This window comes from Lissotriton helveticus, chromosome 5_1 (genome assembly GCF_964261635.1).
Source record: "Lissotriton helveticus chromosome 5_1, aLisHel1.1, whole genome shotgun sequence".
Lineage (NCBI taxonomy): Eukaryota > Metazoa > Chordata > Amphibia > Caudata > Salamandridae > Lissotriton > Lissotriton helveticus.
Window position 1 is genome coordinate 471,333,499 of NC_136065.1, and position 16,520 is coordinate 471,350,018.

A 16,520-nucleotide genomic window follows, 5' to 3' on the forward strand; every position below is an offset into this window, starting at 1 on the left:
TAGAGGATGTTTATTTTTACCCAGCTCAATGGTACTCATTTTCAGCAGCCAGATGGATTTCTTTGTAGGTTGCATCAATAACTTAAACAAAAGCCATATGCTAATAGTGTGGAGGCTAAGATCAGCATAACACAGATCTACCCTAATCACATGCAAAAGAAAAATACCTTCCATTAACATTTGAGATTGCCCCTTTTTCTCAACAAAATAACAAAATGTTGTGGGTGGAATGCAACATCTAAATCCTGGCAATCGCTCGGGCCGCATTCCAGTCCATCTTTTTTGCCCACTACACCTCCCTCGCCAATGAGCAATCATATGCAATTCATTCTTGGTCCAGCTTCAATCGAGCAGTAAAAATGTGCCTTTTATTACCAATGCACATGAGAGCCTCTCAAATAGAGCCAAGGCCATCATAGGGCCAAAACTAAAATTGGTAGAAAACTGCTCCGAAAGGAATGTAACAAGGGTGAGAGAACACCATATTTGTAAATGAGACTGTACACTGCAGCTGGTAAAAGAAACAAATGATAGATTTTGAAAAGATAGCTTACTTTGTTCAAGTTGGTTTTCCTTAGGAGGATTTTGATAAATTGTTACCTTGGTATATGTATATGTGTAATATTTTCCCTACCTAAATGATTGAGGATTTTGATATTTTACATGAATGATTCTAATCGAATGAAAGCATTTATACCTGAACTTGACAGGGAGTGGTGGTTACAAAGTAACATAAAAAAATAAAGTTTTCTCGTTAAGAGGTTTATCATCTTTTTGGTTTCAGAACACACAGCAGAGGCCCTGCACATCCCAACTCGATGCAAGTGTCTGAAGACCATCAGCTTGGTTCGTCGACGACAAATAAAAACCTTTTCGGTGACTGAGAAGGGATCCCACTGCCCAGTCACGGAACTTGTGTGAGTACTGAAACAGACCGCCAAACGACGAGGGGCCTGGCGATGACCATATAGTAGGTAGAGGCGGTTCATGACACCTGCAACCAAATAGACTGTTTGACATAGAAACGGACAGTGGTCGAAGTGGGCGGGATTGGAGGGGCACAACGCACCCATACTTTTTTAATGTAAAGAAAACAGTTCCCCTACTTTCTGTGAAAAGATAACTGCCCTGGACGGTTAATTCCGAGAGCTGTAGTGCTTCAGCTGCAGTGTAAGGCAGGGAGTCTCCTGTGCTGTGAAACTGCAGTCGAACAGACAGGTAAACAGCCCTTCTTGTCAGGGTGCCTGCTTGCATGAAAGAAGTGTAAATGTGCATAACGGGTCAATCAGCAACTGTAAAGGGAGCCTGGAATCCTGTATTGGATTCAGTGGCGGCTGGTAGAGGGGGCAGTGACGGTAGGGGATTAGGGGGGGAAGAGAACTTCCCAGATTCCCGTTGCCGCCTGTCTGCTGCAGGAAAAAGGAACAGGAAGCACCCAGGCTTCCAGACGCCCCCAGTCAATCACGATGCTGCGGATATCAGCGTCGTAATTCGTTTGAGCATCGTGGTTAAGAGCGGAGACAGGGCCTGGGGGCCTGGGTATGTTCTCCACCCAGGCTGTAATGCAGCCTGGGTGGAGAACATGCAAAGTGCGTTTCTACTGCTTCAATCAGGATTGAATTCTGTGGATCTGGTTGCAGACACAGACCTCTGCAGTGCATTAACTAATAGAGTTTTTATACTGTACGATAGTGGATTTCCCACTGATTAACTTAATTTGCATTTATTTTACATTTAAACTGTGTGCTATTTTATATGTACATACCTGAAAGTGACAGACAGAGAAAGATTACACAATATATTGTTTTTTTAGCCACGCCTTTGAGCCCACCCCCAAATATACTCAGCCAGCCCCCATTGTACACAGTAGCACAGTTCCCTTACTTTTTAGGTCGAGCGTAGCGAAGGACCTCTTGTATACTTTAGTATACCTATTTGCTTACTGAATATGTGGACACGAGTCAGACGCGCGCATTTTCTTTCTCGAATTTGGCCTCGTGAGCGCGCTTTTGCTGCTGGCTGTTTGCTGTGAATGTCGGATTCTGACGCGCACCTTGGGATTGGGATTGGGATTGGGATTGGGATTGGGATTGGGATTGGGATTGGGATTGGGATTGGGATTGGGATTGGGATTGGGATTGGGTCGCGCGCGTCAGAATCCGACTCTGCCATGCTCCGTAGGTTTCAGTTTCGTTTTGACCATCTGCACGACGCGACACGACCGGGCACATAGTTAGTACCCAGCACTTACCTTCAGTTGCTGGCGAGGATGCAGTGTCGTGAGACCACCGCTAGCCGATACTCTCTGAGAATATCGTGAATCTCTCTGCTGAAAACAGCAGGCCACACTCTGTTCCTGGAAGTTTCTTTGGGAAAACGGAGGTGCGCAGTGCCGGGAGGCTCCCTTCTAGACCTCATTCGGGACAATGCACTCCGGTAAGCGTTCCATGAGCACACACAGGCCACAGCCACTTTTTCAGTACGGCGGGCTGTGCCTAATAATGCTGGCGGTGCAAACAGGTGGTCGGGGCATGGCCTATGTCCTGGGGGCTGCTCCAGGAGGCGTTGCGGGCTCGCTTTTCCCCGCTGAAGGGAGAGAGGGGCACGCAGTGTCTTATTTAGCTCCTTCAGGACACTGCTGGCAGGACGCTCCTCGCAGGGCACCGAGAGAAGGTGCACAAGTGGCGGGGTTTGCAGTTAGCAATTTTTCTGCAGTGCGTGGGGTGTCACGGGTAGGTTGCTGCGGGGGCATGTGCAAAGGGACAGCCGCAGGGCCTTACCGCTGGATGTTAAAATCTTTGTCCGGTTGTATTCCGCCCCGACTCCCCCTAATCGTGCTGGCAGCAGGTGTGATACAGGGTGACTCTGGCTCCCAGATAGCAGCAGGGCGGCTTATCGACCTTGAAGCTCCCGGGGCTGCTGCTTTGCATGCGTACCGCACAGGCCTTCCTAGCGCTGCGGGCTGTACTCTGCTTTTCCGGCGCTAGATGCATAGGTGCAGAAGTGTGTTCCACATATGCCACTGCAATAAAGATAACAATGTTTGCTACAAGCCTAATTTGCACTTTATTATCCCGTCGCTGTCTCCTTTCCCAACACTTCCAGAAACTATTCAAACTTATCATACTCGCCCAGACTGCTTGGCTCCCTTCGTTTTCTGATAAAAAAGCGTGAATATATTACAATTAGCTTTAAGGCAATTTTACCCTTTGTGATAATCTAAAACATCTTTCGACAAAATGGAGTTGCTTTGTTTTTTTTTGCTTGCTTTGGTGCATTTAATAAATGTATTTATTTATTTTAAAAATATGTTTACAATTTGCTGTTATGGAAATTGAAGTAGAGGATGTGGCATAATAGCCAAAGCCGCTGACTTTAGTGCTGGGGAACAAAGTCCGCATTTCGGGGTCAGCTCAACATCTTGTTTTTTAAATGGCTACTGCATCATGACGTACACGTCATCACACTGGTGTCACAGGAGCGTCTTGACAGATACATGCACATGTGAGATGGTGATGCCAGATACATGCACATGCGAGATGGGCATGTGCTTATTTACTTTTTTTTGGGCGTTTTTTGGAAATGCCTCTCGTCATTGGAAAACAAGCACTTTTTTGATTTTTGCTCATTCACAACAACATAGGCGAAACAATTGACATAGCTAGAGATCGAGTTGTGCCTTTGGCTTAACCTATTGCACTTCCAATTATTCATATTACTGCTGCCAAGAAGGACCACGTGAAGTGTGTTAAGTTCAGCCATTTCAGCCCTTTTTTTATACAACAACTCTTTGCATGCTGCGATTTATTAACCTATACTTACGCTGTTAACAGTGAAACTACAAGTCCCAGCATGCAGTGTGCTTTTGACTGTAAAGCTAGACCTGGCTGAGATCTCATACGTGATATTCGGCAACATTGTAGCTGTGTTGACCTCAGAATCAAGGTGACTCATACAGTGTTAGCATGCAGATTACCACATATGAACACGATTTTGCTTTATTGACAAATTTAAGCACCCGCAACTTCATCTTTGACTCTTCAATCTGGGTCACCCTCTCACACCCTCACCCTCACACCCCCACATCCTCACCCTCACACCCCCTCAACCTCACACCCCCTCACCCTCACACCCCCTCACCCTCACATACCCTCATCCTCAAACCCCCTCACACACCCTTACCCTCACCCTCAGACCCCCTCACCCTTACCCCCACCCTCAGACCCCCTCACCCTTACCCTCACCCTCACCCCCCTCACCCTTACCCTCACCTCACAAACACTCACCCTCTCTCACCCTCATACCCCCCTCACCCTCGCACCCCCCTCACCCTCGCACCCCCCTCACCCTTGCACCCCCCCTCACTCACCCTCTCAACCTCCTCACCCTCACTTACCCGCTCACCCTCACTTACCCTCTCACCCTCACACACCCTCTCACCCTCACACACCCTCTCACCCTCAGACACACCCTCTCACCCTCAGACACACCTTCTCACCCTCAGACACAACCTCACCCTCACATACCCTTTCACCCTCACACACCCTTTCAACCTCACACACCCCTTCACCCTCACACCCCCCTTCACCCTCACACCCCCCTTCACCCTCACACCCCCCTCACCCTCGCTCCCCCCTCACTCACCCTCTCAACCTCCTCACCCTCACTTACCCGCTCACCCTCACTTACCCTCTCACCCTCACTTACCCTCTCACCCTCACACACCCTCTCACCCTCACACACCCTCTCACCCTCAGACACACCCTCTCACCCTCAGACACACCCTCTCACCCTCAGACACAACCTCACCCTCACATACCCTTTCACCCTCACACACCCTTTCAACCTCACACACCCCTTCACCCTCACACGCCCCTTCACCCTCACACACCCCTTCACCCTCACACACCCCTTCACCCGCACACACCCCTTCACCCGCACACACCCCTTCACCCTCACACACCCCTTCACCCTCACACACCCTCACCCTCACCCCCCTCACCCCCACTCACCCTCACTCACCCTCACTCACCCTCACTCACCCTCACTCACCCTCACTCACCCTCACTCATCCCCACACCCCCTCACCCCCACGCCCCCTCACCCCCCCTCACCCCCCTCACCCTCACACACCCTCACCCCCACGCCCCCTCACCCCCCCTCACCCTCACACCCCCTCACCCTCACACCCCCTCATCCTCCCTCACACCCCCTCAGACCCCCTCACCCTCACTCACCCCCTCACCCATGCTCACCCACCCTTTCACCCTCACTCACCCTCACCCACCCACCCCTTCACTCACACACACACCATCACTCTCACACACACACCATCACTCTCACACACACACCATCACTCTCACACACACACCATCACCCTCACACACCCCCTCACCCTCTCACACCCCCTCACCCTCTCACACCCCCTCACCCTCTCACACACCTTCACCCTCACACCCCCTCACCTTCACCCTCTCACACCCCCTCACCTTCACCCACTCACACCCCCTCTCACACACCCTCGCTCTCACACACCCTCGCTCTCTCACACCCTCGCTCTCACACACCCTCGCTCTCACACACCCTCGCTCTCACACACCCTCACTCTCACACACCCTCACTCTCACACACCCTCACTCTCACACACCCTCACTCTCACACACCCTCACTCTCACACACCCTCACTCTCACACACCCTCACTCTCACACACCCTCACTCTCACACACCCTCACTCTCACACACCCTCACTCTCACACACCCTCACTCTCACACACCCTCACTCTCACACACCCTCACTCTCACACACCCTCACTCTCACACACCCTCACTCTCACACACCCTCACTCTCACACACCCTCACTCTCACACACCCTCACTCTCACACACCCTCACTCTCACACACCCTCACTCTCACACACCCTCACTCTCACACACCCTCACTCTCACACACCCTCACTCTCACACACCCTCACTCTCACACACCCTCACTCTCACACACCCTCACTCTCACACACCCTCACTCTCACACACCCTCACTCTCACACACCCTCACTCTCACACACCCTCACTCTCACACACCCTCACTCTCACACACCCTCACTCTCACACACCCTCACTCTCACACATCCTAACTCTCACACATCCTCACCCTCTCACACATCCTCACCCTCTCACACACCCTCACCCTCTCACATACCTCTACCACTCTACCGCCCTCACTCTACCACTCTACCGCCCTCACTGTACCCATCTACCGCCCCCACTCTAGCGCCCTCACTCACTCTACCGCCCTCACTCACTCTACCGCCCTCACTCACTCTACCGCCCTCACTCACTCTACCGCCCTCACTCACTCTACCGCCCTCACTCACTCTACCGCCCTCACTCACTCCTTCACCCTCACACACCCCTTCACCCTCACACACCCCTTCACCCTCACACACCCCTTCACCCGCACACACCCCTTCACCCGCACACACCCCTTCACCCGCACACACCCCTTCACCCGCACACACCCCTTCACCCGCACACACCCCTTCACCCGCACACACACACCCTCACCCACCCCTTCACACCCCCTCATCCTCACCCTCACACCCCCTCACCCCCTCACCCTCACACCCCCTCACCCCTCACACCCTCACACACCCTCCCACACCCCCTTGCACCCCTCACTCACCCTCACTCACCCTCACTCACCCTCACTCACCCTCACTCATCCCCACAACCCACACCCCCTCACCCCCACGCCCCTCACCCCCACGCCCCCCTCACCCCCACACCCCCTCACCCTCACACCCCCTCATCCTCCCTCACACCCTCAGACCCCCTCACCCACCCTCACACACCCTCTCACCCATGCTCACCCACCCTTTCACCCTCACCCACCCCTTCACCCTCACCCACCCCTTCACTCTCACACCCCCTCACCCTCTCACACCCCCTCACCCTCTCACACCCCCTCACCCTCACCCACTCACACCCCCTCACCCTCACCCACTCACACCCCCTCACCCTCACCCACTCACACCCCCTCACCCTCACCCACTCACACCCCCTCACCCTCACCCACTCACACCCCCTCACCCACTCACACCCCCTCACCCTCACCCACTCACACCCCCTCACCCTCACCCACTCACACCCCCTCTCACACACCCTCGCTCTCACACACCCTCGCTCTCACACACCCTCGCTCTCACACACCCTCGCTCTCACACACCCTCGCTCTCACACACCCTCACTCTCACACACCCTCACTCTCACACACCCTCACTCTCACACACCCTCGCTCTCACACACCCTCACTCTCACACACCCTCACTCTCACACACCCTCACTCTCACACACCCTCACTCTCACACACCCTCACTCTCACACACCCTAACTCTCACACACCCTAACTCTCACACACCCTAACTCTCACACACCCTCACCCTCTCACATACCTCTACCACTCTACCGCCCTCACTTTACCACTCTACCGCCCCCACTCTAGCGCCCTCACTCACTCTACCGCCCTCACTCACTCTACCGCCCTCACTCACTCTACCGCCCTCACTCACTCTACCGCCCTCACTCACTCTACCGCCCTCACTCACTCTACCGCCCTCACTCACTCTACCGCCCTCACACACCCCTTCACCCTCACACACCCCTTCACCCTCACACACCCCTTCACCCTCACACACCCCTTCACCCGCACACACCCCTTCACCCGCACACACCCCTTCACCCGCACACACCCCTTCACCCGCACACACCCCTTCACCCGCACACACCCCTTCACCCGCACACACACACCCTCACCCACCCCTTCACACCCCCTCATCCTCACCCCCTCACCCCCTCACCCTCACCCCCCCTCACCCCTCACACCCTCACACCCTCCCACACCCCCTTGCACCCCTCACTCACCCTCACTCACCCTCACTCATCCCCACAACCCACACCCCCTCACCCCCACGCCCCCTCACCCCCACACCCCCTCACCCCCCTCACCCCCACACCCCCTCACCCTCACACCCCCTCATCCTCCCTCACACCCTCAGACCCCCTCACCCTCACACACCCTCAGACCCCCTCACCCTCACACACCCTCTCACCCATGCTCACCCACCCTTTCACCCTCACTCACCCTCACCCACCCACCCCTTCACTCTCACACACACCCTCACCCCTCACACCCCCTCACCCTCACCCTCACCCACTCACACCCCCTCACCCTCACCCACTCACACCCCCTCACCCTCACCCACTCACACCCCCTCACCCTCACCCACTCACACCCCCTCACCCACTCACACCCCCTCACCCACTCACACCCCCTCACCCTCACCCACTCACACCCCCTCACCCTCACCCACTCACACCCCCTCACCCACTCACACCCCCTCACCCACTCACACCCCCTCACCCTCACCCACTCACACCCCCTCACCCTCACCCACTCACACCCCCTCACCCTCACCCACTCACACCCCCTCACCCTCACCCACTCACACCCTCTCACCCTCACCCACTCACACCCCCTCACCCTCACCCACTCACACACCCTCGCTCACACACACCCTCGCTCACACACACCCTCGCTCACACACACCCTCGCTCACACACACCCTCCCTCTCACACACCCTCCCTCTCACACACCCTCCCTCTCACACACCCTCCCTCTCACACACCCTCCCTCTCACACACCCTCCCTCTCACACACCCTCCCTCTCACACACCCTCACTCACACACATCCTCACCCTCTCACACATCCTCACCCTCTCACACACCCTCACCCTCTCACATACCTCTACCACTCTACCGCCCCCACTCTAGCGCCCTCACTCACTCTAGCGCCCTCACTCACTCTAGCGCCCTCACTCACTCTAGCGCCCTCACTCACTCTAGCGCCCTCACTCACTCTAGCGCCCTCACTCACTCTAGCGCCCTCACTCACTCTAGCGCCCTCACTCACTCTAGCGCCCTCACTCACTCTAGCGCCCTCACTCACTCTAGCGCCCTCACTCACTCTAGCGCCCTCACTCACTCTAGCGCCCTCACTCACTCTAGCGCCCTCACTCACTCTAGCGCCCTCACTCACTCTAGCGCCCTCACTCACTCTAGCGCCCTCACTCACTCACACACCCTCACTCACACACATCCTCACCCTCTCACACATCCTCACCCTCTCACACACCCTCACCCTCTCACATACCTCTACCACTCTACCGCCCTCACTCTACCACTCTACCGCCCCCACTCTAGCGCCCTCACTCACTCTAGCGCCCTCACTCACTCTAGCGCCCTCACTCACTCTAGCGCCCTCACTCACTCTAGCGCCCTCACTCACTCTAGCGCCCTCACTCACTCTAGCGCCCTCACTCACTCTAGCGCCCTCACTCACTCTAGCGCCCTCACTCACTCTAGCGCCCTCACTCACTCTAGCGCCCTCACTCACTCTAGCGCCCTCACTCACTCTAGCGCCCTCACTCACTCTAGCGCCCGCCCTCACTCTAGCGCCCTCACTCACTCTAGCGCCCGCCCTCACTCACTCTACCGCCCTCACTCACTCTACCGCCCTCACTCACTCTACCGCCCTCACTCACTCTACCGCCCTCACTCACTCTACTGCCCTCACTCACTCTACCGCCCTCACTCACTCTACCGCCCTCCCTCGCTCTATCTATCTATCGCCCTCCCTCACTCGATCTATCTATCACCCTCCCTCTATATCGATAGCCCTCACTCCCTCTATCTATCGCCCTCACTCACTCTATCTAGCGCACCACCACAGCATCATTCAGGGGTACCACAGCATCACTCAGCACCACCACAGCATCACTCAGGGGCACCACAGCATCACTCAGGGGCACCACAACATCAATATGCGCTACCACAGCATCACAGAACGCCACAGCATCACTCGTCGCCATCACAGTATCAATCTGTGCAACCATTCAACATCAACTGGTTCAAATATGTTCTCTCAATGTTTCAAGCTTTATTACAAATGTCACAAAGATGTTAATATTTCACTTCTGTTCTTGGATTTTCGTCACAATAAAATACACTGAGCATAATCCTCACAAAAGTTATTTACAAAAGTTTAAGCTATTGCCATTATAAATTACAATAACTTTTATTTAAGTATTATGTATTTAAAAAAATTAAAAGCCATTGTTATTTGTAATATCAATACATCTAAGTCACGTAAATACAAAACATGTTGCTTTACAAATGCTATAGGTGTCACATTTGCAAAAGATAAAAGTATTGGCATTGTAAATGACAAAGCTATTAATTTCGCTATTTTCAAAACCGAGACAAATAAAAAAATTGTCATTTACAAGACCAATAGCTCAAACTTTCATAATGCGAGACCTATTGCATTGCAAATGCTTGTTTTTAATGCACTTTGACCGCTGGAAACGGACCGACCACACAGAGCCTGACCAAGGCAACCATACGCTAGGTGACACCACCCGAAAGCTCGAAAAACATTCATAAAAATGTTTTTAGGCTCAGTACATAAACCGGATGTTGGAGGGCAAAAGAAAATAAAGAAACTGGCCTGTGTCTACCCACCGGGGCAGCACACATTTTTTTTGTCTGTAAACATCAGTACAAAACATAATTAGATACCTTGGTAATGTAAACATAATTCGAGTGGACATCTGAGGTCACTATGCTTATGCCTATACCCTGCAGTGTCAAAGGCATCCCCAAGAACAATATTGTTACTTAAACCAACACACATTGGATTTCTCCTTCCCCTCTAATAACCTTCTTCGCACAAGGCATGTAAACAAGAACAGAGCATCTGTGCACAGGAGATACGTTGTGGGTTGGGTTACCTTTGCTGAGTTAATAGCTGTCTCAACTTATTTCTCACACATCTTCATAAACTATATTTTCTCTCATAAGCCACATCACAGTCACTCAATCTCTCAGATACACACATTTATGTTTCCGCTCAAACATAATACTCAGTCTCACAAACACTCACAAAAGGCCAAACACAATGCACTCACACTAACAATTTGCCATATCCTCATGCATGCTCACAAACACTGCCCCACCCTGTAACATCCTTGCACATATAACTTCTCATGCTCTCACACAACTGTGCGCACACACACACACACACTGCTACACTCTCTATTGGAATTTTTTGTGTGGTATTGCCCTATATTTTTGCATTTACTACCCTATTTTGGTTTGGCCCGTTTTGTTGGTATTAGGAGTCTGCACACTGTACTATACTTCTTTTCCTTTCAAACATAATAACATTGGTATAAACCTAATTAGAAATTTAACCTACTTATACGTCCCTAGTAAATAATAAATTTAACCTTCTTATAAGTCCCTAATAAATAATAAATTAAATGCTATACGTGGGCTGCTGCACTCATTGTGCCACCCACTAAAGAAGCACTGTAAAACATGTTTCGGTCCTGCCCCTGCAGCCTGTAGTGCAGTTTTAAAACTGCCATTTCGACCTGGCAAAATAAACCATTTGCCAGGCCTAAGTCTTCCTTTTAAAAACATATGTCACCTCTAAGACAACCTCGCACAACCTCTAAGGTAGGCCCTAAAGGCCCAGGGTTCATGCTATTTGAAAAGTAGGACATGTGTACATGGCCTTACTGTCAAAAACCTCCAAAATCATTTTTCACTGTGTCAAGGTTAGCCTCCCATAGATCTGGTCTGTGTTTCTTTATTACATTTGAAAAGTGATAACTTCGGTTTGGGAATAGCTAGAGAAATACTTCTTTCACTCAAGTGAATTGTTATTTAAAATACTCTTTAATGGTAAATTCAGATTGTAAATAACTATTTTGCAAATGCCACTGTGAGAAAGTTTAGCAATCGTTAAACACACCTTTGCACATACACTGGATCAACAAACAGCCACAAACACACACACACTTCACTTACAGCTCACAACTCACCTACACTCCCAAGGAATGGCCGGTATTAAACAGTCTTTGTTTTTCTCTATCAGATTGCATTTAAAAGGCAGGAACATGCCATCCTCGCAATGCCTGGACCCTTTCGAGAAGCAAGGGAAGCAGCTTCTCGCCTGCTGGAAGAGGCAAGTCTCATCTCGTATATGGGGACAGTGTCAGGGATGGGGGAGGGGAGGCCTGCCACCCACAGCGACTGCGCTACGAATGGCTGTGCCTCCTGTTGACTGCATGGAGCTCTGATGGGTTGGGTGGGGTGGGCCTACTTCTGGTTGCGAACCCAGGGTGCTCCTGGGACAGTTTTATGCACAAGACTCATCCAAGCAGAATAAAGTCCCTCTGATGGTGAAACGCCCCTACATCCATTTACAGGATGACCACAGTTTGCAAGGACTGACTGCCCATGGGTTATGAGCATGGCAGCTAAGTACTCTGATTGAGTAAGAGGCAAAGTGATTGGGGTAAATGTCCAGAAGGCCACATACCAGCTGACCTTTTGTCAGACATGCATGGTATGGTATCAACACTAAGTTGGCCATACTGATCTTTCAAAATATGGTAACCACATGATAACCACAGATTATGTCAATGAAATCCATTTTGATTAATTTCATGCAAATGTATCTTATACTTACTTCCTGAACATCTGACCCTCCTAGACCTGCCGTGAACACCATCAGTTTTTTGGGTAATCTCCTGATCTTCCCTTATAGGAAGAAAAGACGGCTTGTCCTACCTTCAGCAAATCCTTCCCCAGATTACTGTCACATTTAGCGCACTGTAAGCCATGACACAAAAGATTAGTTCATTGGTCCAGCCGTTCCCCTAATGGCCCACTCCCAATTGGGTGTTCACTGCCTGATGGCAGCTAACACCCGCCTCCCATGCGCTAGCTACAGTGACGCTCCTGGCACCAGTGCCTCTAAATTGCCCCCTTACCAAATCCTTCTGTCTTGGGCAAGGTTCATACTCACAGGGCCCAATTCACAAAGGTAAACTTAGGCCTGTAGTCTAAGTTTAGAACTGAAGTCTAAATATAGACCTAATGTCTAGACTTCGACTTAAGGTCTAGACTTAAACTTCAGTCCTAACTTTACCCTTGTGAATCGGAACCTCAGTGGTTGCAGCAGAAGCCAGGATGGCCAGTGTAGACCAACCCCCTCACCTGTCCCCCAGGATTGTGGGAAACCATCAGCCAATCAGGATTTGATCCGGAGGTATTCCTATTGAGACTTTCCATCATGGGGAATGTACAATTATAGTCTCAGACCCCGGCATACATCAGAGTATCAGCACATTTAAGGAGCTCGCTGCTCATCTTCAGAGAAGAGACCTTAAAATTCAGGAACCGGCTGTGTGAGATTTGAGGATTGGGACTTCAGTGTAGCACTTTGGGATGTTAAGATCTGCAGGGGTTGTAACCCAATGTAGTCTATGAGTGTGTTAGGAAAGGCCATGGAGGAGAATGCCCTCCATAGTCGAAACCAAACTTGAACTGGAAGTAATTTGACTTCATTTCTCTACAGGATTAAAAAAAATGAAAGTAAGAAAAATGAATGCATAAAGAGGAAAAGGCAGAGGACGAAGGAAAGCAAGAACAAAATCCTGAACAAACAGACTAAGAAGAAGCGGAATCAGAAGAAAAACAAATAATCCTGGGTTGGGTTTCAGGATACCTGTGGCCATACTGGCTCACCAGTACATGGAGAGACGGTGGTTCTGTGGACCTCTTGAATCCAGTATTCTTTCCATAGCAAAGAAGGAGAGGGTAAAATACTCAAAGTGGAAAAGGGCAACGTGGGATGACTTCTCCTGCAGAAGGATCTCCGCCCCACACCATACTCTTTTGGGATAATGCCCTTGGCTGACAATGCTTTGAACATCTGGCCGAAAGAGAGGGCCGATTGACTCCAGGGCAGGATCATTACTGTCACCAGAGCCCCTGATCTCAGCCCGTACACATAGAGAAGAGCTCTACCCAACACAGACCTAAAGCTACTACCTCTAGAATGGGTCTGGAGAAAGCTGGATTAACGCGGAACTCGGCCTTCTGAGGGACCGAGGTTGGGGCAGTAGGGAACCATTTGCTTAGACTATTTCAGCTGCCTTACAGCTGACAAGCAACATTTGATAGCTCTGTTAACTCTGTCCTAAGCTCTTAAATACCAGACCCTAGAGTCACACTTAAAGCTGTGTCAGGACCAGTTTGTACAATAAACCAATAATTTCAGGACACTACAAATTGTGATACAAGCATATTGTTTATAATTCATCCTGAACACTTACAATTCAAGCAGTCAAGTAACATCACAGGCCACAGGCCACCACAGCATGCGCTTGAACATCAAATCACACCATCAAAGTCCCAACACATTGGTAACCACCTTAACATCAATGCTTTTGCATACCAACAGTCCCATGTTGTCGGAACCTGCATGATCCAGGAGCGCTATATGGTAAAGCACAGATTCTTCAAGTAGATTGGACATTTCCATAAGTTCAATGGTTCCGTCTCAAGTTAAAGAAATGATGGATGGCAGGTATGCTACCCACCTAAATAATAGGCTTTCATGAATAGCTTATCCATCGACAGTGCAACCCCAAGCGAGAAAGATGGAGGCTTCGCAAGGGGGCAAAACCCAGCTCTACCCAGAATCCGGTCTGGGGCACGAATAGTCAGGGCATGAGCTCCTCTAGCCTGAAGTGTTATTGTACAAGTCAAATCAAGTTTGAAGTGTCTACATGAAGAACCCTGAAGAACCTGATAAGACAAGATGGATGCCATCTCAACTAGCCCTAAGCATGCTGTGGAATGCTGGATGTGTGGAATGTTGGGGATTGTGTGCTGGGCTAAGGTGGACAACTCATTATATCTGGAACAAGTATGAAGCCCTAGCAGGAGTTATGATTCTGTGGTTATAGGACAAGGGAACTTTTCTGCTCTTCGCCTGCTCCATGGTAGCAGCATTTGTCAGTATACGGGGGACACCCGCTATTTATTCCCTCTGAAATGGAGTCACAAGGCATATTTCCAACCTAACAAGATAACATTGTGGCTGCACTACACAGCTCATCGTTTCCGGACACTCAGATACATGAAAGAAAATACAGTACATGGGTTTATACAGCACGTTCCAGTGCACAAGAGAGTGTGCACTGGTGATAGTTTATTCACCAATATTGACCCTTTCCCCAACTTGATAGGATGAGAAAGAGCAACCTTTGAATAAACTTTCTAAAGTATGTTTCCTGTGTTAAGCTGTAATAATGAAATATTTGTTTTTCTTTCATATAAAGACCTTTGAGAATAAAGTGACTATTGAAAGATTTTAAATGACTCTGGTCCTTCTTAGTAAGGTTCAACACAACCCAAGGGAACACTTGGCTACCTAAATGAAGTCAGATGATTCACATTATACAGAATACTTTCCTTTGTTTCTTTAGAGCCGTGGTACTCTGAATACGGCCCGCGTACCGACAGCGGCCTGACAGACCTTTCTTTGGCAGCCCACGGACCTTGTAGTGGGTACTCATTAAACACATAAGAGGGTTAGTAAACACAAAAGAGGGCCGCTAGAGCATGCGCGATATCTGCTTCACTTTGCATTCCCCCGCTGCCCTTATTTGCGTTTACTGAGACCCTTGGTGACGTCACGCCCCTGGCACTGGCGTGAAGCAAAGGTCATTTAAACATAAGCTGTTGCACATTCACAGCTGACTTTTGGGAGGGAGCAGACCACAAACCCAGAGCTGTGTCAAAAAGGCAGCTTTATTGAAACTGGTGCACATCACATAAGAAATTCCTTGGCAAACGCCTTACAAAACTAAACCTCACTAACCAACCATATACCTGACCCCCGGCCCCGCCCCTAAAATTTTCTTGACCCCACCCGCACATTACAACATTACACATCAATGTAACAAAATACATCCCCCAAATTCCAACCTTCCATTAAACAACTTTCCCTGCCTACTTTTTTACCACAGTCAAACCCCAAACCTGCGTAACCTAGATATAACATATTTTGCCTACCCATTCCCTGCCGATAAACCAAATCCAACAATAACCAAAAACTTCTTTCAACCCTGGCAAAACTTCAGATCACCCCCGCACTGCACCTGTTCCAAGCGACAAACAAAGCCATGTCTCTGCACACCTGTCCCAACAAAAACTGCCTATGCCCTAGCACCCATGTGCTAAAAAACCCCAATGAAACACAAAATACGAAAACCAAACTAAGAAAAAAGGGGGCGGGAGGGAGGGAAAAAAGCACAAACTATGCCTAAGCTCCCAGCCACCAGGTCACCAAACCTAAAATGGTAGCTGGGAGCAGGAGCCCAACCCTTTTATGGTTGGGCTACATTTGGGCAATACAATTTACAAGCCCAAAAAGAAAATGTCTGGCTTGGGCCTGACACCCCCCACACCCCCGCCCTCCTAAACCACCGGGGGGGGGGGGAGACCTCCCTGCTGTCGGCCACTCCCCCCCCCAAGCAGAAAATGTCCTGCTGCCTTTATCGATGACATCTCTGCCCGCAGCCTGTTACCACTCTATCTGT

The 16,520-nt window shown here is 50.5% G+C and overlaps 1 protein-coding gene across 1 annotated transcript in view; it reads left to right on the plus strand.

The window, feature by feature from the left end:
* LOC144753227 (growth-regulated alpha protein-like) overlaps positions 1-15,288 on the plus strand; it is a 29,062-nt gene extending 13,774 nt beyond the window's left edge. Inside the window, exons 2-4 of the mRNA XM_078640987.1 lie at positions 785-917; positions 11,999-12,088; positions 13,487-15,288. Coding sequence (XP_078497113.1) covers positions 785-917; positions 11,999-12,088; positions 13,487-13,613 — 350 coding nt within the window. The 3' untranslated portion in view covers positions 13,614-15,288. The remainder of the gene's footprint in view (positions 1-784; positions 918-11,998; positions 12,089-13,486) is intronic.
* Positions 15,289-16,520: the final 1,232 nt, after the last annotated feature.